This window comes from Crocuta crocuta, unplaced genomic scaffold, assembly GCF_008692635.1.
Source record: "Crocuta crocuta isolate KB4526 unplaced genomic scaffold, BGI_CrCroc_1.0 scaffold102, whole genome shotgun sequence".
NCBI lineage: Eukaryota > Metazoa > Chordata > Mammalia > Carnivora > Hyaenidae > Crocuta > Crocuta crocuta.
In genome coordinates, this window is record NW_027530019.1 from 8,614,184 (window position 1) to 8,642,044 (window position 27,861).

At 41.1% G+C, this 27,861-nt stretch overlaps 2 protein-coding genes across 2 annotated transcripts in view; one reads left to right on the forward strand and one right to left on the reverse strand.

Annotated features, from left to right (window-relative positions):
- Positions 1-13,074, forward strand: part of SLC30A4 (solute carrier family 30 member 4) — a 29,697-nt gene extending 16,623 nt beyond the window's left edge. The window contains exons 3-7 of the mRNA XM_077764473.1: positions 3,983-4,136; positions 5,533-5,731; positions 6,620-6,725; positions 7,812-7,946; positions 8,544-13,074. Coding sequence (XP_077620599.1) covers positions 3,983-4,136; positions 5,533-5,731; positions 6,620-6,725; positions 7,812-7,946; positions 8,544-8,698 — 749 coding nt within the window. The 3' untranslated portion in view covers positions 8,699-13,074. The remainder of the gene's footprint in view (positions 1-3,982; positions 4,137-5,532; positions 5,732-6,619; positions 6,726-7,811; positions 7,947-8,543) is intronic.
- The window catches only part of BLOC1S6 (biogenesis of lysosomal organelles complex 1 subunit 6), a 136,316-nt gene extending 108,794 nt beyond the window's left edge, over positions 1-27,522 (reverse strand). Inside the window, exons 1-2 of the mRNA XM_077764475.1 lie at positions 27,215-27,522; positions 25,169-25,252 (exon numbers count right to left, since the gene is read on the reverse strand). Of these exons, the coding sequence (XP_077620601.1) occupies positions 25,169-25,252; positions 27,215-27,236 (106 nt within the window). The 5' untranslated portion in view covers positions 27,237-27,522. The remainder of the gene's footprint in view (positions 1-25,168; positions 25,253-27,214) is intronic.
- Between the last annotated feature and the right edge of the window lie 339 nt (positions 27,523-27,861).

Genomic DNA, 27,861 nt, shown 5'->3' on the forward strand with positions numbered 1-27,861 from the left:
ACTGATTACTGGAAAAGAGATATTATTGATATTAGGATCCTAATATGTTATTTTGGAACGTTCTAAGAATCAGCTGAATTCCATTACTCTTAACTGTGGGCAAATATTGGGATCCCTTTTATGCTACTCACATGGGTGAAAACTGGTGTGGAGAACTGAGTGTTCAGCGGCAGGAACCCTAGTGGGCCTTCTAAGTATGGGAGTCCTCCCTGCCAAAATCTAGTCATGCTTTAGTTTGACTTTCACTTTTTTTTTTTAATTTTTACTTATTTTTGAGGGGGCGGGGGGGGCAGAGAGAGAGAGACACACACACACACAGAATCCAAAGCAGCCTCCAGGCTCTGAGCTGTCAACCCAGACCCTAAAGCAGGGTTCAAACTCACAAACTGTGAGATCATGACCTGAGCCAAAGTGGATGCTTAACTGACTGAGCCACCCAGGTGCCCCTCACTTTATTTTTTTTAAGTTTATTTATTTATTTTGAGAGAGAAGGAGTGCAAGTGTGAGCAGGGGAGGGGCAAGGAGGAGGGAGAGAGAACCCCAAGCAGGCGCCATGCTATCAGTGCAGAGCCGGACATGGGGCTCAATCTCACCATCTGTGAGATCATGACCTGAGCCGAAATCAAGAGTTGGATGCTCAGCTGACTGAGCCACTCTGGTGCCTTCATTTTACTTTATTTTGAATGTTTTTGCCTTATCTGAAAGTTCACAGTAAGGTAATTTTAAGTGTTTAGGAAAATTATCACTGGGAGGCGGAGTTGCCAGATTTAGCATGTGTTGTTTACGTACATACATTCTTGCAGACACTCAGTATGTCTGAAATATTGCATGGGACATACGTATACTAAAAAATTATTTGTTGTTTTTCTGAAATGCAAATTTAACTAGACATCCAGTATTTTTCGTCTGGCATACCTACTACTGTAACTGTATCATTTATCATCCAAACCAGGACACTTTTAAGAGTAAAGTGGAGGACTTTTAATAATTTTGCCAAGACAACAGACATATTGGGACTATCCCAAGAAAAGTAAAGAATTGTCAACCTAATTATAGGAGGTTCTGAAAGGAGTTTTAATTACTGGTTTTAGATTTTTGTAAGCAGTCACAGCTTTATGTCATTAACTTGTATTGTTATGAATCTATATAAGTATAAAGTATTGCTTTATAATCTTATATTAAAAAATTTGATTAAGGCATCCTGACACATGATTGAAGTTCTGTTTTGGGGGAAGATGTGGGGGAGGGGGGAGAGTTTGAGAAGAATTGGTTTTATTTTATTGAGTGAGCAAGTGAATGACTGAGTGGAGGAGCAGGAAGGAGAGAATCAGAAGCAGGCTCAGAGCTGTCAGCGCAGAGCGGGATGTGGGGCTCAGATTCACAAAACTGTGAGACCATGACCTGAGCCAAAATCAAGAATTGGATGCTTAACCAACTGAGTCACCCAGGTGCCCTGGTATTATTTTTTTTAAGTAAACTCTAAACCTAACATGGGGCTTGAACTCACAACCCCAAGACCAAGAGTTGGCATGTTCCACTGTCTCAGCCAGCCAGGAACACCAGAATTGGTATTAAATATGAATTTTATAGAGAAAATTCTCTTACTCTGTGAGTTACATGAAATTATGGTTTAAGGATGTTTTAATTATTTCTTTTTATTATATATATGTGTACTTTACCATTAGCAGTTACAACTTAAATTCTGTATGTTTTCTGTCTTGTATTTGACTTAATTCTTGTTTTAGGGGATATAGTAAATAACCTATTACTCCAATTTAGCTCACCCATCTTCATTTTATAGCCTTTCACCATTTCCCCTTGCTCATAAGGGGAACTTGTGAGCTCAGCCTAACTAACTTCATTCTGCAGATCCACCCATAGATACTTGCTATGCAACGACCACTCTGTTGAGTACTACAGTAAATGTGACCAGGATGGACCGGGTCCTGTCCTCAAGCTGCTGAAAGTGTGCGCTCGATATGCTAGTCGCTCCACAGCTTTGTGTATTTCACATTGTCTCTCTCTTCCTAACCCCCTGTCTCTTTTAAAGTGTGATGATTAGTATGTCAGAAGTAGGCGTAGCATGGTTTTGAATAGGAACTGTATGTTGTCTTATTCCAACATTTGTTCAGCTGATGCACAGGATTTTATTGGAGTTTTGGCTACATTAACAAGATGTGTTCAGGAAACAGCTTATAACTGCTAGATAATTTTTCTGTGCTGTAACTTATGCATCAGGATAAAAATGTATCAAAGTTCAGTATATTTGAACTGCCTGGAACCTTTGAGCAATTAGTTAACTCAGATAACAGTTTCACAGATTGTTTTACCTTTGACAAGATTAACGTCTGGTTTCTCTAAAGGAAAATTTTTCTTTACAATATTGTCTTGCTTTTATTGTTTTGATTGTCAACAGTTGTTTTATATTGTAATGTTGGTTAAATATTTAAAAATTTAAGTACTTCCCACTGCCCTATTTGTGTTATCTTGAAAAGATATAAAATTCTTTCTACTGTATACTCAATGGTAAAAGTTTATATGATACAAAAGCATATATAGTGCAGTCATCCCTGTCTCCCACCCACCCATTCTTTTCATAACCGTTTTTTTGTCAGTATTTTACATATCCATTAAGAGATTACATGTACAGATATTATTTATATATTATTTTTTCTTTTCACAAATAATGACACACACACTCTTGTGTACTTTGCTTTTTTTATGGAACACTGTATCTTAGAGATTATTCCTTATCAGAACATAAAGAGCTATAGTCCTTTTTTTAACAGCTGCATATTATTCCATGTTACAAGGCCCCTACTAATCACTTTTTTATTGTTTTCAGTTGCTTGCTCTTATATATACAGTGCCTGATGAACAGCTTCATAACAGCTCATTTTGCACATGTGCATCTCAGTTAGCATGAATGTGTATGTATATCATTGCAAGAAGAACTTCTGTGTCAAATTGTATTCATGAATACTTGAATGTCTTATAGTTTTTCTTTAGTTTAAAGGTAATATCTATCTGTGGTAAAACTTAAAACCTTACTGAAAAGAATAAATTGAAAAATAAGTTCCCCAAGCTTCTAGTCCCACTTCCTGGATGTAACACTTTCTTGTCTTTCTTGTGGTTATCAACTTGCCTGATATTTATTTTTCTTTTTCCTTGTTTTTTAAAACATAACTGCTTTAGGATGCTTCATTATATGGACATACCATACTTCATCCAGTAGGTTCCTCACTGGTGGACATTTAAGATGTCTCCAGATATTTTTTGATACTCCTGAGGTCACAGTGGAAAACCATGTAGATATATGTATGCAACATATCATGTGTTTGTTCTATTGAATAGATTCCTTGAATCAGGGAATACATGCATTTTTAATTTTGATTCGTTTTACTAACTGCTCTCCAAAAGATAATTCCACTTGATACTTCCACCAGTATATCCTTGCTAACTGGTTGTTATCAAAACTTTTTAATCTTTATCAGTTTAGTAAAGGACAAAAAGCAATCATATTCTTCTTTGAACTTCTTGCATTATGATTGATAAATTGGTCAATTCTGTTAATTTTCTGTGTATTAGTATTTGTGTCCTTTACACATTTTTGGTTATGGGTTGCTCACTTTGTTACTGATTTGTAAGTGTGGTCTTCTGTTAGGAAGTAGTCTGTGGTCATGTATGTTACCAGTAATTTTTTTTCAGCTTTTCATTTTTTACCATGTGTGTGGTTTGTTATATACACAGTTTGACCCTAAAGAGATGAGGGAAAGGTGGAGAGTGCTGGGAATGAGTCATCAGAGGATCTAGAACAAACTACTAAACACATTTTAAATAAGGAAAATAACATGACAGAAATGATAGTGTTTTTGTCTCTTTAGAGGAAAGATATAAATAAAAGATTGTGAAGTGTTCAGTTTGTATGAAGTGTAATAACCATGCTACAGATATATTTATTTTTTTATATTTTTCCCTCCAGAGGTTTTATCAGCTATGATCAGTGTGCTGTTGGTATATATACTTATGGGATTCCTCCTATATGAAGCTGTCCAAAGAACCATCCATATGAAATATGAAATAAATGGGGATATAATGCTCATCACTGCAGCTGTTGGAGTTGCTGTCAATGTAATGTAAGCTCTGCTTTTTTAATGTAATGGCATTATTTTTAGACTAGTTTTAAGTGCACAACAAAAATTGAGCAGAAGGCACGGAGATTTCCCACATATCCCCTGCCTTCACACATGCATAGCTTCCCCATTATCAGCATCCCTTCGCAGAGTGATGAACCGACGTGAACACACCACCACACAGTGTCCCCAGTTTACATTTGGGTTCATTCACTCTTGGTGTTATATATATATTCTGTGGGTTTGGACACTGTGGTGTCATATACTCTATTGTTTTCACATCAGTATTTTTAAGTACTGTGAACTTAGAGACTTTTATATATGCATTCAGTAATGGGCAGTGGTACTTTTATGTATTTTAAAATTATATATTTTAAATATGTAATTTTTCTTATGTTAATAAAACGCTTGGAATTATAAATTCCTCATTAGTTTGCTCTGTTATGCTTAAGTTTGACTAACCATGAGGAATTTGAGGGGGACNGTGAGACAAAGGGTTTTTTAAAAATTTTATTTTATAATACTTTTATATTAAGATATTTTTAAACTACAAACTTTTTTCCCTGAAAACTATGAAATTTTTAGGTTATATACTTAATCATTTGGACCAGCAGTCAGCATACTTTCTTGTAAAGGGCCAGATAGTAAATATTTTAGGCTTTGAGAGCCATGCAGTCTCTTTTGCCGCTACTCTGCTGTTACAGAACAAAAGCAGCCACATTTAACATGTAAACATATGAGCACGGCTGTGTTCGTAAAACTTTGTTTACGAAACCAGGTAGTGCGCCACATATGGTTTAGAGACCATGGTTTGCCAATCCCTGGCTTCCATCCCTACCTAAAATAAAATCAAAGGCCTTACCATTGCCTTTTTAATAAGATCCTGTGTACCTCTCGAACTCATACCCTAGCCTTCTTGCTCACTTCAGCCTAGCCACAATGGCTGTCTTGCTTTTTTGAAACACATAGAGCACATTTTCATCTAAAGGCCTTTGCCCTGGTATTCCTTCTGCCTAGAACACCCTTTCACCACCACATGCTTCCTGACTTGATTAGAGTCTCTGCTGAGATTGGAATCTCAGAGAAGCCCTGTGTGACTGACCACCACCCCCACCCCCTCAGCACTCCCCGTCCCTCACGGTGCTTTACTTTTCTTCAAAATAGTTGCATTGCCTGGCAGTTATTTTATGTATTGATTTGTTGACTTCTATGCCTTCTCTCCTACAACAGAAACTAGTAGAGTTATTATAGTGTTGTTATTATACCTGCTACACAGCAGGTGCTCAGATACATATTAATGAATGAGGTCCGTGTTGTCTCATTATTGTCTGATTAGTAATATGTATTTTTTATCAATACTACTAGGAAGAATAATAATGTTTTCTTTTATTTTTGACAGAATGGGGTTTCTGTTGAACCAGTCTGGTCACCACGCCCATTCCCACTCTCTGCCCTCAAATTCTCCTACCGTAGGTTCTGGGTGCAGACACAACCATGGGCAGGATAGCCTGGCAGTGAGAGCCGCGTTTGTACATGCCTTGGGGGATTTGGTACAGAGTGTTGGTGTGCTAATAGCTGCATACATCATAAGATTCAAGGTAATAAATTGCTAGAGTTTCTGTTTTCAAATATCTTTAATTTCAATATTAAAACTAAAGGTAATTGTCTTTTATCAGTACATTGGACACCAAAGCCAGTCTTACTCATTTTGCATTTAGTTAGGTAGGCTTAATTGAGCCATCAGTATAGCTCTTTCGCTAGCACTAAACGCAGTAGTATCATTTTACAGAGTAACTTACCTATAGCTGGCTTCAGTACCACCTTCACTCAATTTTAAGCCTTGTCCCTGAACTGCTATATACTGGAATGTGTGCTGGACTAGAAATCCAGAGATTTGGGTTCTAGCCGTGGCTCTGCCATTTAATACTTTGACATTGAGCAAGTCCCTCAACTCTAAACTCTTATTTATTAGGTTTAATTATTTTGGGAGTGCACACAGGCACGCACAAGTAGGGGAGGGGCAATGAGAGAGAGAGAGAGAGAGAGCACGTGCGAACAGCATCTCAGGCTCCCCACGCTCAGTGCAGAGCCTGACGCAGGGCTCCGTCCCAGGACCATGAGATCATGACCTGAGCTAAGGCCAAGAGTCAGACACTTAACCAATTGAGCCACCCAGGAGCCCCTCTAGATCAGATAACTGGCTGCTAAAACTCATTCCAGCTCTGATATTCTCTGGTTCTGAGTGGAAGATTTAGGGAAGGCACAGAGGAAAGCAGTAGAGTAAATGATTAAACCTCTGGAAATAGGTCTTACAAGGAAAGGCATTTAAACAATCTAGGAAAGAGTCCTGGTATCTAAATTGTAACGGTATTCTTCAGTCCTGGCGAAGGCAACTAAAGAATGGGGGACAGTATGGCTGGCTTTGCTTTACAGTCTGTTATGTCAGTCCATACTTAATCATACGATTTTGCTCTGTCACCTTTCAGCCAGAATACAAGATTGCTGATCCCATCTGTACATATGTATTTTCATTACTTGTGGCTTTTACAACATTTCGCATCATATGGGACACAATAGTTATAATACTAGAAGGTAAGATCTCACTAATATCCCCCATTGTGGGTTTATTATTTCCCTAAATCGGATTGGAGGTGGGGGGGGCACTCTAGGGTAGGTAGGAGTCATGTCTTTTTACAGATGCTTACTATAGGCTATAGTAACACCACTTTATGTGTATATAAAATATAAGAATTGATGTGCTCTCCCATCTGTTACCTATTTGATCCTTACATAGCTAAGGTAGGTAAGGTAGACATTATTATCCCTATTTACCAATAAGGAAATTGAGGTTCAGAAGGGCAGTTAAGGTAATGCTGCTAATAAACTGTGGAGCTAGGACAAAAATATAACTCTTTTGACCCTTAATACAATTATGTCTACTGGTCTATTGTTCCTTGATTCCCATTTACCTTGCTACTTTGTTATATGTCCAACATCCCTACTTACTGATATTATGTATATGCATGCAAGTTTTCAACAGTACTTTCATTATCATTGAATGTTCTTTTTCACTGCTTTTTATGTTGATCCCAGCGTTTTTTTTAATGCTTATTTTTGAAAGAGAGGGAGAGAGTGAGAGTGCAAGCTGGGGAGGGGCAGAGAGAGAGGGAGACACAGAATCCCAAGCAAGCTCCGTGCTGTCAGCAGGGCTCGAACCTATGAACCATGAGACCTGACCCAAAATCAAGAGTCAGACACTTAACTGACTAAACCACCCAGGTGCCACTGTCTTAGCTTATTTGTTAAATGAAGTATTCAAGTTTGATTTTTTTTTTAAGTTTATTTATTTTGAGATAGAGTGTGCATGCACACGTGTGCCCAGCACAGGTGGGGAAGGGGCAGAGAGAGCTAGAGAGCAAGAGCGTGAGAGCACCCAGCCCATGCCGGGGCTCTGTCCTGCATGGGATCATAACCTGAGCCAAAAGTCACGAGTTGGATGCTTAACCAGCTGAGCCGCCCAGGTACCACTTATCTTAAAGTATTAGTATATTTTAAAGTATTCATTTAAACTGAATTTGGTAAAGCCATTTGATTTCTTTGGAGAAAAAAAATTCTATCAGTTACGTATAACTTTTTCCCCAAAATAAACTTTACTTATGATATATTCTAAACTAATAGGTGTACCAAGCCATTTGAATGTAGACTATATCAAAGAAGCCTTGCTGAAAATAGACGATGTATACTCAGTGGAAGACTTAAACATCTGGTCTCTCACATCGGGAAAGCCTACTGCTATAGTACACATCCAGCTAAGTATGTTGCTGACAGTAAATCCTGGGGTTGGTGGACTTTACCTTTGGAATTGAATTAAACATTTGTGCTTTTAAGTAAATATGAAAATGTTTCTGCTGGAAAGATTTGCTTTAAGGGAGGGTTCACACTTTTCAAAAGGTGAGTTGCAGATCAGTAATGACAGCAGAGCAGTAATTTTCAGTCTCTTTAAGATGAGACATTACAAATTGATCTTTGCCTTCAGATTAAAGCATGAAGTGTATTTACTATGCTTTATTTCTACATAAGAAAAACTGGATCTGTTTCTGTATCTTTAGGTCATTTCATAGATTGATGCTTTTTATTTATCAAAATAATACATGCATATGGCTTGTTTTTTTTAAGTAGAAAAGACTTGTAATTGACATCTAGTATTCTTTCCCTACCTGATAATGGACTAGGGAGATTGGAATAATAAGCCACCTTGGCTTTTGAAGCTGGTGTGCTTCTCTGAGAGAGTAGCTTCAAGAGGAGAGAAAATCTAATAAAAATAGGTTCACTATATATTAAGTGTATTATTTCTCGGTGTCATTGGAACTGTTTACAATGAATACTAACGATATTTTCTTGACATTGCAGTTCCTGGAAGTTCATCTAAATGGGAGGAAGTGCAGGCCAAAGCAAAGCACGTATTATTGAACACATTTGGCATGTATAAGTGTGCTGTTCAGCTTCAAAGTTACAGGCAAGAAGTGGACAGAACTTGTGCACATTGTCAGAGTTCCAGTTCCTGATTTCCTAAGGGACCACTGCCTTATTTATCCTGCAGTCACAGACCTGAGAGCAATAAATGTGCACACCTGCAAGAGAAAATGGAGTCCTGACAGCTGTGTCAGTATCAAGCATCCATCTTTCAAAACAATCGCTCCAGCCTGACAGTGCTAGTTTCTGTCTAAAGGTAAAATGAGACTTCGCCATGATTTTCAGATGAAGATGTTTCCAAAACACTATTTATAGAATGAGACGTGATTCTACAGATACCTCAGAGAAGACAATCCAAGACCACACTTCGTTAATTATGACTGAGTACGTGTCTTGAAGGAAGCATCAAGAATTCAGTATTTGCATTTAAAAATCCTTTTTAAAGACCATTTTTTATCAAGCTAGTGCTGGAAAACTGAATTTTTTTATTATGTAATCTTGACAACCAGCTTCTGGAATTCGACACCCAGCTATGTTTTTACAGAAATTATTTCTCAACAGATTTCAGAGAATATTAGAAATTATCCAGATAGTGGAATAAGCATGTATTCCTAAGTGTTTCAGAAATGTTTTATTTCACAATGTTATTGTTACAGTTATACTTTATAAACAGCTTTTTCCAGATGTTACAGGGTTTTGAAGCTCTGAGTTATCATTTTGGTTATCTGTAATCTTAATCAGAACCAAATCTTTACATGTTGTGGTTGTCACTGTCATTAGGATATTTAGGAAATATTTTCAATACTATTCTGAATGGCAGAAGTTAATCTTAAATTACTCTCTGGTAATTTAAAATATAGGAGTGAGGATAGAGTGTGGGATGTCAGATTTAAGTCTTCCTGCAGTCACTTTTATTATTCATGGAATTATCTTAAGAATAGCAGGAGACTTGCAAAATATAATCAGTGATCCTCTGTCCTTGTCAGAACGGAAAGTGTGCTTGGTACCTAGCTTCCTGCCTCCGTGCCAGTTAGTGTGTGCCCTTTCAGGGTAAAACCCTGGAGGGTAGGGTTCAGTTTGTAATGCCTCTCTCTCAGATGTAGATTAACCACATTCCTCCAGAGAGAATTTGTTTGATGATATCAGGGATTCTCCATGGACTCCAGAAACCCTAAGATAGAATTTTGAGGTTTTCCAATAATACTATAGCAGAGATGCCCAAAGAGATAGAAGACATTAAAAAAGAAAGAAAATGTCAAGGGTTTTTGACCTTGTGTTTGTGTTTTTTGAAACACAGGAATAGGGATGGACATTCAATCTGTTTCGTAAGGAGGCTAAACCTGAAACTTTCCAGATGGAATGCAACCTAATTGGTACCAGTTGTGTTAAAGAGGTAGCTGTGAAAAATCAGGTTTCATTTTGCAGCTGTTGGTTTTGAGATTATCTTTATGCACTTTAGAAGTCCATTTTCACAGGGACAGTTTCTTAACCAAGAATGGATATGGTTCTTGAGGTCCTCAGAGAATTAGAGTACAATTACTAGACAAGTTGTGAATTAGAAGCCTAGATAAACATGCAGATGATTTATAATATCAAAGAAGGAGAGGAAACAGATTTCATCTTTCTACCAAGTACCTCACTGTAAGTAAACCTAAGATAAAACCCGAAGTTACCTAAAAGATTATTAAGAGTTGATGGTATCCCCCAAAAAAGGATTGATGAGGGTTAATGGTATCTAGCAAAACCCAGTTTATTGAATTGAAAATTAACTTTCTTGTTGTGAATCCATTTAAAATGATTTGGATTTTTCAAAAATGTGAGTAGTACATACACTGTTTAAGTGAAAATTCTCTAAAATATGGAAAGCAAATAAGAATAAATAACCATTTCAGTGGACATCTGGGCACTTACGGACTTTGGGTACCTAGCAGGAGAAAAGAACATGCATCGTATGCTAATGGCTTTCCCCATATTTGCAAGTGTTTCCCATGAGCTTGTTTCCTGCAAATTTTCCCTTATCTTAAATAGGTGGATCTTACTTTTCCTATCAACCTGTTCCTTGAAAAAGTTATTTGATAAAACAGTCTGAAATTCATTTGAGGATTGAAAAGGATCTTTTGTAAAATGCAGAAACATTGAAAACTTTTGTAAATTTTAATGAGTGTGCTTTGTTTAAGTGAGCTGCACATGAAGTTCCCTGTGCTTTGTCTTTTGTAGCGAGGACTACAGATTTTGTACTTGTGCTTTCCCCGGGGCTGAGATTGAAAGCTGATAGATTTCACTTTTTGTAACTTGACAAAACCCACAGAGGACAATGTGAATTTAGCAGATGTGACCAGGGACTGCACGGCAGAAGCCAAGAGCCTTGGGTCTGTCCCTACCCTGCTGAGCTGCAGCCCTGTGTCACACCCTCAGGCAGCCCTCACAGGAAGAGTTCTCCACCGTCCTGCCACAGGCGCTGAGTAATTTTGGATAAATACCTTGCATTGTTAATTTTGCACTGAGAAAACAGATCACATGTAAAAACTGGGCAGTTTTTCGGTGTGATGTATTTTTTTAAGTAGGCTCCATACAGTGTGGAGCCCAGTGCAGGGCTTGAACTCCCAACCCTGCAATCAACACCTAAGCTGAAATCAAGAGTTGGACAGTTAATCAACTGATGCACCCAGGTGCCCCCAGTTAGATGTATTTTAATTAACATTTGCAAATAATCAGAGTTACTTGTGTATATAAACCTGGCTGTCACAACTCTGGCCAGAGGCAGCATTTTGATTTATTTTAGGAAAAGACCTCTTTCATTAACGACCATGCTGCGTTACAAATCTAATGTTAGGAATATAGTTGCATAAGGCATCTATTGGAGGGCTTTGAAATATAGAACCAGAAGCAAATAGAATTCCCATATGCACTTCCTGTAAGCTGTGCCTTGTGTAATGTGAGCCCAGAGTTTTGCAGCTTGCAGCTCCGTCAGTATTGTTCACCAAATCACAGGATCTCTTATTTTACTTTCGTTTCAAATTTGGGTACTTTTTTCCCATTTTCTAAAACTAAGTTTCCTGCTCTTAAAAGTCTCAGTGTTCTGGGTCTGTGTCTTGAACCCAGTTGTCCTCACTGAGAGTGTTTGTTTTTAGTAGAATTTTCCCAGAATAGACACAGGCAGGATCAGATACATGAGCTTCCCTTTCGTTTTAATGTGAGGAAGACCATCTTTCTGAAACAAAGCTCCACTTATAAAGTGTTTCTAGGTGAGGAAGAACCCTTTTTTTTTTTTTGAAACAGCTGATTGTTCCTGATCCAGATTTCTCTTGCACACTGAACTTTACAGAATAAGTATGATAGAAAGAGACTACACTATACAACCATAAGTGAAGAGTCTAATGAGACTGAGTTGTGTCTTAAACAACTGCTCTCATCACTTTAGAAGAGATAGTCATTCACTACTGAAACAAGCACAATTAGGTAAATTTATTTTCTCTTTATGAATCTATGTGAATTGGTTCACCATAATGAATAAGGTGTGTTCTTACAGAATTTGAGCCCCTTAAGGTTTTAGGCAATTTTGCTGTTGACTCTGCCTTACGTATAGTAAGTTTAAAGTTACAGAATGTGTTAATAGATGTAAGATTAGTTCATTTGGCTCGGTTTCTTTTTAAACCAAGCTTAGCTCATGAGTCAGGTGGGTATTGGTCACAAATGAAGAGTGACGCCTTGCTATATGCTGTGTTGAGGGGAGGCGAGTCTGATTTCCAAATGATTAAGTTTTGTCTCTAACCAAAACAGGATTTGCAGACTCTTGACTACAGATCTGTCACGAGAATCTTGCTGGAGAGGGTGTCAGATTTGTCTTATAGCTCACCAATCAGGGATATTTTTTGTGATGTTTGTCAGAGCCCGCAAATTAGGAGGAACTGTCATGGGGGTTCCTCCTTGAGTCGCGTGTGTGCGTTCAGGCCATCTGATCCTTGAATTCTTGCTTACAAAGGGTTTACGCTGTGATCTTACTCTTCTGATCATATTGTAAGGACCAACAAACATTTTCTGGTTTTTGGTAAGACTGGAAAACATTGACGGAGACTTTCCAAATTACATCTATGATGGCGTCAGTTTAGATATTGCAGTTAAGTATATTCTGAAAAACCGAAATGGCCGGTATGTCACCTTTGCACCTGGAAGATTCTGTATATTTGGAAAGCTTATGCTTCTCTAAAACTATGTGTTATTAAGCCATATCACAGTTTAAGAAATTGTATATACTTTTCCATTTGCCCTTTCAGAAACCAGGTATTTTGCATACGATTGATTTTAGGAAGATTTTGAAGCTGGTGTTTGTCCATATAAGATCAAGTTATAGTATATATATATATGTACTGTATTTGCAATTTTCAAATTGTAATTTCCTATACATTTATTAAATAAAGTATTGTTTTGCCGTGTGGTTTATTAAAAAATGAAAATATATAATCCTGAAATTCCTGGGCTGCTTTATTGAGCAATAGTAGTAGACCTTAAAACATAGTAATAATCTTAAAAAACATTGGAAAATAGATTATAACCTAGTTTTATAAACTCAGACTGTAATGCCCTCTTTAAGGTGTTTAAGAAATAAACCTGGGGCGGGGCGCCTGGGTGGGTCAGTCGGTTAAGCGGCAGACTTCAGCTCAAGTCATGATCCCAGGGTTCGAGAGTTTGAGCCCCGTGTAGGGCTCTGTGCTGACAGCTCAGAGCCTGGAGCCTGCTTCAGATTCTGTGTCTCCCTCTCTCTACCCCTCCCCTGCTCATGCTGTGTATCTTTCAAAAATAAATGTTTAAAAAAAATGCTTAAAAAAAGAAACCTGGGAAAAAGCTTCTGGATAAAGAAAAAAGATATTTTAAAAATCTGTAACTTTTTCTAGGAGTCACTTTTAATATCCCTGCAGCCCCCACAACAATGGCAGGAAGGAAAGAGACACTCCTGCGAAAGGAAGATTGGTGAGGGCCTTCGTAAAGGCTGAGAGGAATGACCTGGGGGCCCGCCCACGGTACAGACGGGGTCAGCACACTGTGCCTCATGGGCCAATTCTGGCCTGCAGCCCGTTTTGCATGGCCCATGGAGCCGAAACTGGTTTTCATATTTTTTAATGGTTAAAAAAAAAAAATCAGAAGACTAACACGTGAAAATTATGTTGAACTTTAAACTTCAGTGTAAAGTATTCCTCAAACACAGCCACACTCATGTGATCGCGTATGGTTACCTGTGGCTGCTTTCGTGCTGCGGTGGCAGGGCTGAGTAGTTGGGACAAAATATTTACTGTCTGACCATTTATAGGCAAAGTTTGCCCACCCTTGGTGTACACTGTTGTATCGTGTCAAGGCCCTAAGAGCATAGATGGGTGCGGCAAGCTCTTCTGGAGCCTGCTTGGAAGTTTCTGACTGGCCGGTCTGAAGGCCACCTGAGCCACCAAAGCTGCTCGCCTCCCCTTCCCAGTCTCGTCTGTCTTCCTTGGAGTTTGAGGCAGAGAGAGAGGAAAAGAGGAGCAAGATTTCAAACACCATCTATGTGCCATGCTCTCTAATGTTTCCTAGCAAAGCAGTTTTCTGCCCCCAAACACCAGGATCATTTCCAAAGACTTTTCAATATGCAGGTTTACTTGATTTTTTAATTTTCACTTGAGTTGCGACAAAAAATAAAGAAAACGTATGTATGTTGAGTACCTTATCCAGTTTGTGCCAGCTGTGAGCTCACAAATGAAAAACACCATTTTATTTGCTAGGATGAAACCTGGTTACTGGGCTTTAAAAATAATATGTTCCTTCAAGTTTTCCAGTCACCTAGAGAAAAACTCATCTATTTTTGAAAATAGTAATAAAATAGAGTTTTAGGTAAGTTATACTAGTGAGATGTTAACATAATTACTTAATTACTTACCTAGCTATGTATCTATTTTGATGTGTCATTTTTTTCCGTCCTTGTCAGATGCTAAAATATATTTGAATTTATTTTACAATAAATTATAAATTAGCCTTACAAACTCATTCATGCCAAACTTTCAATTTTATTTAATATATTCGTTGGATAATATTTTTGGTTATAATCCAATTCCAACTATGATATATTTTCTTTAAGCTATCATTCAGCCTAAGCATAAATAGAAGTATATTTATGACTAAATATCATCTTTACATAAATCATATGTATAAGATTAGGAGGTTTAAATATCTAGACTCAGTGAAATATCACCAAAGATCTCATCATTTTCAAGCAGCATTCTGGTTTAAGGCTCTCATGTGACTTTTACAGAACATGAACTATCAAGTTTGGCCTCTGGGTATTACCCAATAAACATGAAGATGATACTTTGTAAATTACCAGATTCCTTCTGTGAACTTTTCAAAAATTTGTTCTGGTTTGACTTTTCAAATTCCTATTGTCTATGTTTTACTTGCCAGCTTCGACATACTGGTTTGTGGGGTTTTGGTGTGTTTGGTTTTTTGTTTGTTTGTTTTTTTAAACACTTGTTTGCTTTAACAAAATGCTGGCACCATGGGAAAAATGTGTGTTGGTTTTTCTACCAAATACAAAGAGCTATTTCTTGGGAAGAAAGTAGGATTTTTAAATGGAAATTTTCAGAGACCCCATGAATATAAAGCCAACCCTAAAACAAGACAGACCACCTCTGTTTCCCTGACTTCCCTAGGATTTCCATTCTTCTCCTTCCTCCCCAGGGGAGTCCTGCTAACAACATAAGTGGTTGCAGGGATACTTGCCTCAGGACAGTGACTAGTGGATATCTGGCCTAGTCAAGGAATGAAGAAGATGGAGTGAAGATGGGAGTTTCCTGGACTTCCATTCATTAAATCATAGTGCCCTGTGAAGGCTACTGCCAAATGCTAGTTCCAAAAGGCTCTTAATCACTTTACGGTTTGAATGGAGTTTCAGCATTATCCAAACACAAGCCTATTCCATCCTCTCTTTGCTTTTTTGTGTAAGGATATTTTCCAAAGTCCAGCATATTTGTTAAAGTTCCAAGACAAAGTATTAAATAATTCACAGTGTTTTAGCCATTGAGATATACATACTTGGTTTGAGAAGTGTCCTCATCTTTAAGATACCATAATACTGGAATTGGGACATCTCAAAGAATTGGTTGGGATTTTTTATAATAAGGCATATTGAAACTACTTCCAGATGTCAATTCATTTTACAGTCATTCAACTAAGAATTGATGTTTGAAGACCATCTCCCTCCCACTGAACATGTCATGGACTAGAACAAAAAATTCCTGTTTAAAATTTTTAAATTTAAATTTTTTAAAAATTTAAATTTTTAAAATTCCTGTTTTAATTTTTAAAAATTAAGCAGGAAATGAAACAATTTTGTTTTTGGAGAGCACCTTGGGTCATACCCTCAACTCCTATGGACAGAAGATCACACTCCCATTATGGATGGTTTGAGAAACTGGCCTGTAGGATAAAATCCATCCTCTTGGTAATGACATATAAAATCCTTCTGGTTTGGTGACTGCTCACTTCTCTACCCACAGTTCCTTTCCACAACTACTATCCTATCTCCCATGCTTCAGCCATACCAAACCACAGTCCAATTTTGGTTAACGGGGGAAATCATTGCTAACATTTATTGAACCTTTACTGCATTTCAGACACTGGTATGTACTTTATTGTGTAATTCTCATGATGGTATTTTGGTGAATATTATAATCTTCACTTTACAAATGAAGAAACTGAGACCAGGAGAAGTTAAGTCCTTGCTGAAAGTCACGTAGGTAGTCTTGTCTACAGCAAGAGAAGGTCACAGACATCTCTTAAATATAGTTATAACTAGTAAACAATACAAAAGGGATCCAGTATAGACTAATGTAGTCCAAATCACAACCATGTTTTAGATAATAGATGTGTACAGGTAAAGGAAGTATAATCATTTAGAACACACAACTTTCTATAATTTATTACATGCTTGGCCAAAAAGTAGCCAAAAGTTTACTCCATTTCTTAATTGAGTTCTTGTTTTTTGAGGCACTAGAACAGTGCTAAATCAGGTCTTAGCATGTTGTTCTCACTAGCCTTTCCTCTCTTCATTCCTCAGTCCTCACAGCCATGACTGGGAAGGGTTTGGACCTAAGCCATGGGCTGGGCTCCTTCTGGCATTCCTGCTATAGCCAGCCACTGCTCTGTTCTTGGGACAATGCACTTCCATGTCCACAACTGGTCTTGTTCGTGAAGGGGAGGGGCTCTTCCATTGTTACAGTCAATATACCAGGGGACCCACTAGGCACAGCAATCCTCCAAATCTTAAGTCAATGCTTACATCACTTTGGGGGGAGGGAAATGTAGCTAAATCAAGCAGAAAGGGTTGTGCCCACCACTGAGCCATCACCAAGGCAGGATCAAGACAAAGAAACAGCTCAGAAACATTACATAGACGCTGTGAATCCATGGGAAACAACAAAAACACAAGCCTCCAGTAATTCGTAGATATTTCCAGGAAGTCAATGAACTTCCCACAAGCCATGGAATTATGGGTTAAAGCTGATGTCATCTTGGTTGGGAGGAGGTAAGATGTAGTAGATATCTGGTTAGTTACTAGGTAGCTCCAAACCAAATAGATGCTTTCACTGTGAGCTCACACAGAGGTATGGATTCAGAGCGGGCTGCCTAGGTTTCCATCCTGGCCCTCCTCCTCTCTTCCTAACACTGAGATTCTGGGAAACCTTTTCAACTTCTCTGTACCTCAGTTTCCTTGTCCACAAAATAAAAATATTAACTGTCCCTACCTCGTGACTTTTATGAGGATTAAATGAGCTGCATAAAGAATGCTAAGAACACATCATTATTACTACAAGCTAGTTTCTTCACAAAGACACTGCCTATTATTTTTGTACTTGACTAACTGAGCAGTGCCAGTCTTACAGCTACCAGAACAAGGCAAAGTTTCTTAGCCTCTGCTCCTTTGCCCCCTTCTTTATCTGGAAAATCATTTCCCCAGCTTCTTTACCTCACAAAAGACAACTCGTCCTTAAAGACTCTTCCTCAGGCATCATCTCATCTAAAAAGCCTTCCTCTGCCTCCCTATGTGAATTAGGAGCCCTTCCTCTGTGCCTCCCTCCCTCCTTCATTTGGTCACCGTGGGAGCCACCAGTGTCTGATTACCCACAAGCCCTTGGGGGAGGGACCTAGGTGTTTTCTTTGAATTTCCAGTGTTGGAGACACAGAAGGGTTACGTGAATATTCCCACAGTTGGAAACTATACATACACTAAATATCTTTTTTTAATGTTTATTTATTTTTGAGAGAGAGAGACAGAGTATGAGCAGGGGAGGGAAAGAGAGAAGGAGACACAGAATGTGAAGCAGGCTCCAGGCTCTGAGCTGTCAGCACAGAGCCCAATGTGGGACTCAAACTCACAAACGCTGAGATCATGACCTGAGCCAAAGTCAGCTGCTTACCTGACTGGGCCACCCAGGCGCCCCACTAAGTATCTATTTTTGCATGGAAATTTTTTAAGGAGCTCTCAGAATCCCCACTGTCAATGCTATAATCTCTTTTCCATAATGTAACTGAAACCCTATCATAAAACTGCTTCTCTGAAAAAATGTTCCAGATTGGCTATCTCCCAATAACAAAGAATTGTGGTTTTTTGGGGTACGTATAATTACAGTTATACAGAATACAGCTATTCAAGAATTTCTGGTTATTTTCTGTATCTCTTTAAAAAGATTACAACAGAAATTAGACCCATTTCTGAAACACCCCAGACAAGTACACAATTAATTGCAACTAAATTAGTGTTAACGGCCAGCAGCTATTATCATTTACAGAACCTGATAATCTCTCCTGGAGCCCGGGCGGTAGCACCAAGCTAGGTCCTGTCAATCCCAGTCTTGATGACAGCTTGTTTGTTTTACAAAAGACACTTTATTTTTAGATGATGAACATTTAGAAGATGAACTATTTTAAGCTTGAAACTGGGGGACAGCTCACACTACTTTAAAAGTACTGACGGAGTTTAAATCACTCATTTTTAAAAATTAATTTTTTAATTCACATCCAAGTGAGTTAGCAGAAGTGGATTCCAGGGATTCATCCCCTACATATTCATCCCCCTGCTCATCCCACCCTGTGTCTTCCTTAATGCCCCTTGCCCATTAGGCCCTCCCCCCCAGCCACAACCCCTTCAGAAACCTAATCACTCTAGTCTCACGGCTAAAACATAATACCAAATATACAGAAGTACACTGGAGTAAGAGGCAGAAGAACTGATTCTGGTCTCAGCTTTGCTATGTGTGTCTTGGGACTGGACAAGTTACTCTGTTTTGCTGGCATCAGTCTGGCTGTCAGCATAGTTAATAAAACACTGATTGAATGCTTAGCACTGTACATGCCGGGCACTCTTCTAAAAGCTTTGGGGGTGGGGGGGGCACCTGGGTGGCTCAGGGGGTTAAACATCTGACTCTTGATCTCAGCTCAGGTTATGATCTCATAGTTTGTGAGATCAAGCCCCATGTTGGGTTCTACAATGACAGTGCGGAGCCTGCTTGGGATTCTCTCTCTGCCCATACCCAACTTGTGTGCAAGCATGCACATTCTCTCTCCCCCCCACCCCCCATCTCATTCTCTCTGAAAATAAATAAACATTAAAACAAAATAAGTGCCCAACTGGATGGACAGGTTATGTTAACTCTGACTTTATCTCTCCCAGAACTGCCTGAGGCTTACTAACATTTTTTCGTCAATAAAGACCCTGAGGGGCTATGTTCTTAGAGCCTCTTCTCCTATGTCCTTTGTTGTTGAGACGAAAGGAGAGGCAGCATGGTGTGATGAGAAAGTTCACATCGAGCCTGTGAGGGCTCAAATTCAGCTCTATGAACTTAATAGCTGGGTGATCGTAGCCAGCACCTAGACCTCTCAGCTGTACAAGATAACACCCTGGATGTCACAGGTTTGCTTTAGGGGTAAACTACCACGATGTCCATAAACTGTCTAGCGTGGTGTTTGCCGTTCAACACATTATCATTTCCTCCCGCTCTCCACTCTGTGACTGAGAAATCGCCAAGTGTCCCCACTGGACACATCTACTTAGTATAATTCAGGAAGACTCTCACACCAGGGATTGATCGAAGGATGGAAAGAAACTAACATTTGAGATTTTATCTCAGGTCATTTCAGACCTATCCGTTTCCTCTCACCGGGGCAGAAGTGACCCCTGAGTGTACGTTCAGATTCTGTCAGTATGAACTTAGGTAAATTACGTGACCTCTTTGGGATCAGTCCTTTCACTGGTAAAATGGGGGTCAGGACTGTCGGGAGGATTCCGTGAGGTGATGCCTGCCAAGTGCCCGGCGCATGCCAGGCGCTGCTGAACGTTGGCTGCAGCTGCTGTTATTCCCATTTCAGTTTCCTGAGCTTCCCTGGACTCACTAGACACTTTCCTGACACCCTGCAAAAAACGTCAAAGTCATACCTTAACTACACAGTTGAGGTGCAGGACCCGCTCCCCAGGTGACTCACTCGTAACCACCCCAGCACAGGTCATGCCATCAGTTCAACGCTGACATCTTACTGTGCTTGCACGTCCTTGCACCAACGTCCTGGGCTTGGGGCTGCTTCTGGCAAAGTGTCCACAGGCAGAATCTGTATGAGTCATGAGCAGAAGGACCTACAAATTCTTAGGAAGATTCTTGATTCAATACACCCACAGCCACTGACTCAGGGCCTAAATTAGTTTTTCTCCCGAGGGAAACATGAGTAGAGATTTGTCTATACCATGTCACAGTGATGGAGTGAGGGCTTACAGTATGGGGAGTACCGATGAGCACGGTGACCCCCCCATGTCCCTGGGACAGGCACAACTCGTCTTAACACAGCATGTGTCTCCCTCTCCCTCCCCTTCACAGCAAGTGTCCCCTGCTACCCGAAACACCAAATTCACCAGCTGTACCTCTATTCTCTAAACACCACCATCTCTGTACCTGGTTGTTATTTCCACAGGTTATATCAGTAGGAGAGGGAGAGGTTTCATTCCCCACCCCAACCCCACACCCCTCCTGGGGCCATCCCAGCATCTACACAGGCTTGAACTACTCTACTTTATAATCACACTGGATCCTTCCTCTCATTCCCCAGTGGACTTAATACACCCATAACCCAACCAAACTAAGCCCGCTACAGTGTAAGCACCTTAAGGGCGGAGTCCATATCCCTTTTGCCCCATCCCATCTTTAGTGTCTAGCAAAATGAGCGGCACAAAGTGAGTCTCATTAGATCTTCACTGAATGAATGAGGAATGAATGTCTTCTGATATTAGAGCAGGAGTGAAGGTCTCTCCCTGGTACAAAATCACTGGAGTAATAAATACATTCTAGAACTGTGCTGCCCAATATAGTAGACACTACGTACATTTGGCCATTTAAATTTTAATTATTTTTTAATGTTTATTTTGTGAGAGAGAGAGCACACCATATGCACAACCGTGAGTGGGGGAGGGACAGAGAGAGAGGGAGAGACAGAATCCCAAGCAGGCTCCACACTGTCAGCTCAGAGTCCGATGCAAGGCTCCATCTCACAACCCTAGGATCATAACCTGAGCCAAAATCAAGAGTCAGACACTTAACCAACTGAGCCATCCAGGTGCCCCTAAATTTTAATTAATGTTAATTAAAATTAAATAACACTCACAAAAATAAACTGAAAATGGATGAAAGACCTAAATGTGAGATAGGAAGCCATCAAAACCCTAGAGGAGAAAGCAGGCAACAACCTCTTTGACCTCAGCTACAGCAATTTCTTGCTCAACATATCTCCAAAAGCAAGGGAATTAAAAGCAAAAATGAACTATTGGGACTTCATCAGGATAAAAAGCTTCTACACTGCAAAGGAAACAATCAACAAAACTAAAAGGCAACTGACAGAATGGGAAGAGATATTTGCCAATGACATATCAGATAAAGGGTTAGTATCCAAAATCTATAAAGAACTTATCAAACTCAACACCCAAAAAACAAATAATCCAGTGAAGAAATGGGCAGAAGACATGAATGGACACTTTTCCAAAGAGGACATCCAGATGGCTAACAGACACATGAAAAGATGCTCAATGTCACTCATCATCAGAGAAATACAAATAAAGCCACACTGAGATACTACCTCACACGGGTCAGTGTGGCTAAAATGAACAACTCAGGCAACAACAGATGCTGGCGACGATGTGGATAAACACACACCCTCCTACGCTGTTGGTGGGAATGCAAACTGGTGCAGCCCCTCTGGAAAACAGTGTGGAGGTTCCTCAAAAGATTAAAGATAGAACTACCCTACGACCCAGCAATATAGCACTACTAGGAATTTATCCAAGGGATACAGGGGCGCTGATGCACAGGGGCACATGTACCCCAAAGGTTATAACAACACTCTCAACAATAGTCAAATTATGGAAAGAGCCTCAATGTCCATCAATGGATCAAGAAGATGTGGTTTGTATATACAATGGAATACTACTTGGCAATGAGAAAGAATGGAATTCTGCCATTTGCAACAACGTGGATGGAACTGGAGGGTATTAGGCTGAGTGAAATAAGTCAGTCAGAGAAAGACAGATATCATATGTTTTTACTCATATGTGGATCTTGAGAAACTTAACAGAAGACCATGGGGGAAGGGAAGGGGGAAAATAGTTACAAACAGAGAGGGGAGGGAGACAAACCGTAAGAGACTTTAGGGGCACCTGGGTGGCTCAGTTGGTTGAGCGTCCGACTTCGGCTCAGGTCATGATCTCATGGTTTGTGGGTTTGAGCCCCGCATCGGGCTCTGTGCTGACAGCCAGCTCAGAGCCTGGAGCCTGCTTCAGATTCTGTGTCTCCCTCCCTCTCTGACCCTCCCCTGCTCACGCTCTCTCTCTCTCTCTCTCTCTCATAAATAAATAAAACATCAAAAAACTTTAAATACAAATTATTTAAAAAAGAGAGAGACTTTTAAATACAAAGAACAAACTGAGGGTTGATTGGAGGGAGGGGGAAATGGTTGATGAGCACTGAGGAGGGCACTTGTTGGGATGAGCCCTGGGTGTTGTATATAAGCCAATTTGACAATAAATTACATTTAAAAAATTAAATAACACTGTAATGCCTACCATATGCTATAGCCATTGCATTCCTAGATATATACCTAAGAAAAATGAAAGCATATATCCACATAGAGACTTGTATAATGATCTTCACAGCAACTTTATGTGTATTGGCTAAAAACTGGAGAAAAGCAGCAAATGTTTGTCCACAGATGAAGGGATAAAAACAAATGTGGTATATCCATACAACGGAATACTACTGAGTGATGAAAAGGAATGAACTATTGAGACACACATGGAGGAATCTCGAAATAAGTATGCTGAGCAAATAACGTAGACAAAATAAATATTGTATAATTCTACTTACATAAAGTCCAAACTAATCTATACTGACTGAAAGTAGGTCAGTGGTTTCCTGGGGATGGATGGGAAGAGGGAAGGGTGAGAGGGAAGGATTACAAAGGCACATGAGGAAACCCTGGGCTGGGAGGGAGGCCCTGTCTCAGCTGTGGTGACTGTATACACACACCAAATATTATTAAGTTGTACTTTTTAAATATGTGCAGAAGGCATGGTTTGTCAATTATATCTCAGTTAAAATCGAGCATTAAAAAACTTCAATAAAACTAAAATTCAGTTCCTAAGTCCCTTTGGCCACATTTCAAGCACTCAGTAGCTCTCTGTGGCTTACGGCTACCTCACCGGACAGCGAAGATACAGGACACTTCCATCACTGCAGGAAGTCTGTTGCACAGCTGCTCTGGAGTAAGAAAATCGGATTCGCGAGGGCCTCAGAAGCCATCTGCACAACTGCCACCAGTGCATAAAGTTGCTGCAAAATTCTTGGACCGCTCCTGTGGCCTCACGTACACAAGGCTCTCCCTGCAACACGCTTGGCCCCAGGGCGGGGCTCACCAAGCTCTTCATTCCACCTGCTGTGCTCCACCAGCCTCCTGGCCTTCAGCTTCCCTCCCCTGGGATGCCTTCTCTTTCACCCCTTGGCTCTCAGTGAGACCCTCAAATCTCTCCCCTGCTAAACAGCAAAGTAACCCTCCTTTGACCCTGGCCCCCCCAGCTGCTGCCCTCCTTCCTTCCCTCTCTCCCTCCCTCCATCCATCCCTCTTCCCTCCCTCACAAACAAAATCAGGCAAGTGTGGGGAGCCTGTCTCTGCGTCTTCTCCCCCGTTTCACCCAAACTTATTAGATTTCGGATTTTACTGCCTCCTCTTGACCAAATTTCTGCCCCAAGGTCACCTGTGCTCTTCCAAGTGACATCGCCACTGGACATATTTCAGCCTTTTAAGTTACTAGGTTTCAAGCTTTCGCTTTATTTTCAATACACGAACCATCATATGGGTCAAACATTAAAGCCAGATAGAAAGACACACAGCAAACATCTCACTGTCTTTCCCCCTATCAGTAACCACCTGTATTAGCATCTCGGGTGTCTTCTTCCAGAACTTACCCAACCCCAACCCCCATTTGCCTCCCCAACCTGAGGGGCACACACAGTGCTCTCTGTTCACTGATTCTCCAGGCCGGCCAGCTGAGCACTCCCTCAGGCTTTTGTTTAGCTGACTTCTTACAGAATCAGTGAGGGGTTTTCATAAGGCTTTATTTTTTTCTAGAGCAGTTTTAGGTTCACAGCAAAATGGAGCAGAAAATACATATTTTCCATCTTCCCCAGTGCAAATTAAACTGAGGTGAAGTGTTTTCTTCCTTGTCGGTAAAATCTGAAGGACTTGGGAGGTTTTATGTTTTGTTTTGTATTCAGGCTTCCACTATACCTTGGCCTTTCTCTACCTCTCTTCCTCCTCCAAGACTCTAAATAAGAAGTTGACCATTTTTCATAAATTCACTGTTCATTGGATATCCTTTTTTACTAAGTGCCCCTTTAAAATACTCTTGCTCCTTTTCTATTGCATTCTTTTTTATTCTTGAGAGAGAGCACGCACATGCTAGCAGGGTAGAGGGGCAGAGGAAGACAGAATCCCAAGCAGGCCCCACGCTCAGCATGGAACCCAACACAGGGCCCAATCCAACAACCTTGGAGTAGAAATCAAGTCTGAGGCTCAACTCACTGAGCCACTCAAGAGTCCCTCTATTTATTGCATTCTTTATATTATCTTTTAAGAGTTCTTTATGGATTCTGACATAAACGCTTTGTTGGTTACACGTGTTGTTGCACACACCCACCTTTTCCATCTTTAATCTTCAAATCGACTCATTTTTACCCGTACACGCAGGAGGCTCGAGGCAAATTCAATTTTGTCATAATCAGGAATGACCAGTAGATGGCGCCCTGGTCTCGCATCTGAGCCTTCCGCCTGAATTTCAGCTAGCTCAATCTCCCTAGATTGCATTTTACAAGTAAGCAATATTAAAGAGACAGAAATCAAAATTTAAACCATTATCAGCTACACAGAATACAGATAGAACTGAGTTTCTTGGAGGGAACAACACACTAATCTTTTTTTGCTCAGAATAAAGGAATAGGAAATGTCTTTACCACAAGGCAGAAGAGCAGGGGTGGGGCTGTCCTCAAGCAGGCAGGCACCAAGCAGAACCCACGGAAACACCCTCTGAGAGTAACCTGCAGGCAGATAAAAAAAGAGAGTAAGTACCATGCATGGCATTTGGACACTGTGTCACTCTTTACAGAAGGCAGGTACCCACCAGCGCAGGGGCTGAGATGATAGCAGAATACGGTTTTGTCAGGGGGTTACAGGTGTTTTTCCTCTTCCTTATTCCTTTTTGTTTTTGTTTTCAGTTATAGTTTATGATTGCTTAAAACTGACTTGGTGGGTCTCAGAAACCTAGAGGGAAACCAGCCCACCCTCTGTGATGGAAACGGTGTTTACAGAGTGAACATGTTTGAACACTGAAGCCTTGTGGGTGATGAGCAGCCTGCCGGCTCTGCCTCTCTTTCTCCCTCCATTCAGACTGGATGCTCCCCTCCAGCCGGACCCTCCCTCAGTCTTGGAGAGAGCTTCATCCTCCTTCTCCTCCCCGCACCAAGGAAGTGAATGAATAAGTGAATGAATGAATGAATGAATGAACGAACGAACGAACGAACAGCAAGGTCCCAGCCTTCCCGAGCTTAGATATCACAGCACATAAACCCCACACTCAAAGGAAGACCCAAGGGAGAATGCAGAAGCCCTACAAGGAAGGGCAGCTCATCTGAGAGGGAGCTAGGAGGAAGCCTCGTAGGGTAGGTGGCCTTGTGATGGGCTATGGTTATAGACAAGGGGAAGGCACCTTTAGTCGAGGGACAGACATGAACCAGGGCCTGAGGCATATTTGGGATGTGGTGGGAAGGTGACCTCTTTCCTCCCGCCTTCACAATGGTCATTGACAGGAACGCAGGAGCATCAAACCTGAGATTCAACTCATTTCCTGGGGTAGCGAAGACAAAGTTTTCACTGCTGTGCGTCGCCACCTCTGACATGGCCAAGACCTAGCGCAAAGACTGGCACATTCAGAATGTGTCAAATGGACCCATCGGTGCTTTTCTTTCTCACTTAATGAGCCGGGCTTGAGTTGCAGCCCTGAAGCTCTCTTCTGTCCCATATCCATTCACACCCAGCACTACCCGCCTTGTATTGCAGCCCAGGGTAAAGAAATAAAGAGAGGCTCTGTTCTCTTTTGTTTTTGTCATTGCTCAGAAAGCAGGCTTGCCCAACCATCCCCAACCCTCAAAAGATGACACATCTTCAGAGACGAAGGGCAATGCACCGCTTAAATTTCCTGGCTCCAGGCTACCGAGGAGGTGTCCAGAGGCTGAGACCTGGGCAAACGCAGGACCCAGGGATCCAGGCCAGGAAAGCACATGTCTGCAGGCGGGAGGGGCGCCCAGGGCCAGGTCTTACTCTTCCTGCCCTTCCTGGGTCTTACTGTAAACAGGGAGGCTGAGGCTCGCTGCCCACCTCCTGCCATCCAGACTGACACTGCCCACAGCCTGGACAGGGAGAGGATGCCAGAGGAGAGCAACATCCATGGAAATGTCATCCCCTAGAATTCCGGGTTTGGAATCTCCCCCTTTTCTCATGGCCCAGGTGGCACTTAGTGATTTACTGGAGTCAATCTGTACTGCTTGCAAAGCTTATTGTTAAATTCACAGGAATTTGGCAAAGTAGTTGTTAAACAGACATTCTTTATTATTTCATTTTTTTAAGTTTATTTATTTTGAAAGGGAGAGGGGGGGAGAGAGAGAGAGAATGAGCAGTGGATGGACAAAGAAAGGGGGACAAGGGATCCCAGGTGGGCTCTGTGCTGACAGCAGAGAGCCCGACGCAGGGCTCGAACTCACAAACCCTGAGATCAAGGCCTGAGCCGAAGTCGGATGCTTAACCAACGGAGCCACCCAGACACCCCTAAACAGCCATTATTTTAAAAGTTACATCATAAATACTTAAAAGAGTAAGTTGTACTTTCAAAAAACAATAAATACTCAAACTTAATTAATTTGCTACCCTTTGTTAACTATAGGCTCTCGAAGCTTCGCCTACTGTGTCTGTCTGGAGGGAATGTTACATGAGAATGTGCTACTTACACATCTCGTCCCAGGTCTGCATTCAGCAACGTCAAGTTGACAGCTTGAAGTTGGCCACAGCAGGAATATTGACACCACAGGAGTCAATAAATTCTACCAAGCAGGGCTTTTTGCCCCAAGCGCCTGCTACACATTTGCCGGAGCACCGCTGCGCTTGGCCTCCAGCCTGCGGAAGCTGGGTATGCAGTGGCAGGGCAGGCGGCCCGCCCGGGGGTTTCCCTCGCTGCTGCCAGCTCGGAATCTTCCCCTCGGCCAGACCAGAGGGAGGAGAGGGAAGGGGAGGAAGGAGAACAGCCAGGACACAGCAGGGAAGGGCCTGGCTTCCTGGTGGGTGAGCAAGACTAACTCACTCAGGAACTCAGCAGCATGAGGGCGCGGAGGAGGGGAAGGAGAGGAGCAGGCAGGAGCGAAACATGTGACTGAGTGGAAGCCAAATAGCCTCACCTGAAGGAGCTGAGCCCCCTGGAGCTGGGTTTCGGGAAGGCTCGCCAGGCGCCTCTCCCAGCTGCAGGCTGTAATGATGGGGTAATAATCACGAGGAGGGCGGTGGGGACATGAGGAAGTCACAGGACGCCCAGCGCTGGCCTTTCTCCATCCCTAACTCACACCTCTGCCCCCTCCTGAAAAGTCCCTTCCTCTGGGGCATC